The 1,965-nt window shown below is 58.5% G+C and overlaps 1 protein-coding gene across 1 annotated transcript in view; it reads right to left on the bottom strand.

Moving 5' to 3' along the window:
• The window catches only part of MROH5 (maestro heat-like repeat family member 5), a 40,942-nt gene that overhangs the window by 26,260 nt on the left and 12,717 nt on the right, over positions 1 to 1,965 (bottom strand). The window contains exons 7-8 of the mRNA XM_005877811.2: positions 1,272 to 1,400; positions 171 to 273 (exon numbers count right to left, since the gene is read on the bottom strand). Of these exons, the coding sequence (XP_005877873.1) occupies positions 171 to 273; positions 1,272 to 1,400 (232 nt within the window). The remainder of the gene's footprint in view (positions 1 to 170; positions 274 to 1,271; positions 1,401 to 1,965) is intronic.

The raw sequence follows: 1,965 nt of genomic DNA, 5'->3' as shown, positions 1-1,965 counted from the left end.
GGCCTCAGCCCCAGGCCGGCACCGGGCCAGGTCTTCTCTGCGAAGCCTGGACGGCCCAGGAGGGAAGACAGAGCTGTGACATGGGCACAGGGGGCAGTGGGATCACTCCTACTCCACATGGACCCCAAACCCATCAGCCCGCCTGGGTGTTCAGAGCCCTGACTCCTGACCCCCGGCAGCCAGAGCGCCGGGCAGGCCTCGGAAGTGGGAGATAAGAAAAGCCACCATCACAGACCGGATAAAGCCCAGAGACCAGCGGCCGAAGGACACAGGCTACACAGAGAGGAGAGGAACACGCAGTGGGGAGGGGACACCGCGGTGGGGAGGGGAACATGCCGAGAGCAAACCAAGACCCTTGGAAGTAGGAGGCTGGATGATAACAGCGCATCCTCAAGGCGGGCGGAGGGTGGAGATGGCAAAGGGGAGGCGAGATGAGTGTTGGGAGCCCCGGAAAGTGCCTCGGGGGAGTGCCGGGTGCCGGGCGGGCGTCCTGGAGCCAGGACAGGCATCGCAGGAGGCGTGGTCACCGCAGTTGCACCTGAGCCATTTCCATAAAGAAAGGAGCCAAGCAGCCCTGGCCGGTGTGGCTCAGTGGGTAGAATGTCGGCCTGAGGACCAAAGGGTCCCGGGTTCGATTCCGGTCAAGGGCACGGACCTCTGTTGCAGGCTCCTCCCCGCCCGGGCCCTGGTCGGGGCGTGTGCAGGAGGCAACCCATCGATGTGTCTCTCTCACATCGATGTTTCTCTCTGTCTTTCCCTCTCTCTTCCTCTCTCCCTAAAAATCAATGGGAAAATATCCTCGGGTGAAGATTAACAAAATAACAACAAAAACAAAAAAAACAAAACAAAACCAAAAAAGAAAAAGAAGGAAAGGAGCCAAGCGGCCAGAGACCAGGACGCGGGACCTGGAAGCCGGTGGTAAAAGCAGCCCAGGGCGGGGCAGGCCCCTGGGAACATAGAGCATGAGGGGCGAGGAGGCGGCAGGTAGGGGAGCGACGCTGGGGATGGCTCCGGAGTCTCCAGGCCACTCAGGGAGCAGGGAGACCATCTCCAACGCGGAGGCCACGGTGCAGAGACAGAAAGATTCAGGGAAAGGCGTGGCCTCAAGCTGCACTTCCCCAGCAACCTTCTCAAGACGCTGCTGCGGACACGTCTCCACGGTGAGAGGAAAGGGGGGGAGGCAGGCGTGGGGACCGGAGACGGGGTCCCTGACGGGGGTGGGCAGTGGAGGCCCAGCCCGGCTCGGAGACGGGGGGGTGGGGGCGGCCCACCGTGGACTTGGTCATGTTCTCCAGGGCCAGTCTCATGAAGGCCTGCACCCAGGTCTCCTCCAGGGAGTCACTGGCCCCGATGATGGTCTCCAGAATGTGGAACAGCCGGAACTTGTGCCGGTCGGAGATCTGTGGGCGGCAGAGTGGACAGCGGCTCAGGGACAAGTTGGGAGTCGCCAGTGAGAACATGGTGTGGGGAGGGGGAGGCAGAGGGAGGAGGCCCGAAGGGAAAGATCCCAAGTGGATGCACTGGGCCATTTGTCCAACATCCATTTAGTGAGCACCTACTGTATGCAGGCCTTGAACTAGAGACAGAGGAATAAAAATTTGTCCCTATCCTCAGGGAACTGCTAGTGGAATTTCATCTCTAAAGCCAGTTTATTTATTTCTTAACTTATTTACTCATTTATTAACACTCACACACATCTTCCCCAGCAATCATCCACCCAACAATCATCCATCCACCCATTCATCCATCATCCATCTATTCATCCATCCATCCATCTACCTACTAACCTACCCATCATCCATCCACCCACCCACCCATCATCATCATCCATCCATCCACCCACCCATCATCTATCCATCCACCTACCCACTAACCCACCCATCATCATCCATCCACCCACCCATCATCTATCCATCCACCTACCCACTAACCCACCCATCATCATCCATCCACCCACCCATCATC

The sequence above is a fragment of the Myotis brandtii genome, unplaced genomic scaffold (assembly GCF_000412655.1).
Source record: "Myotis brandtii unplaced genomic scaffold, ASM41265v1 scaffold532, whole genome shotgun sequence".
In the NCBI taxonomy this organism is placed as follows: Eukaryota; Metazoa; Chordata; class Mammalia; order Chiroptera; family Vespertilionidae; genus Myotis; species Myotis brandtii.
The sequence above is the reverse complement of the archived record's forward strand: the minus strand, read 5'-3'. Positions and strand labels throughout refer to the sequence as shown.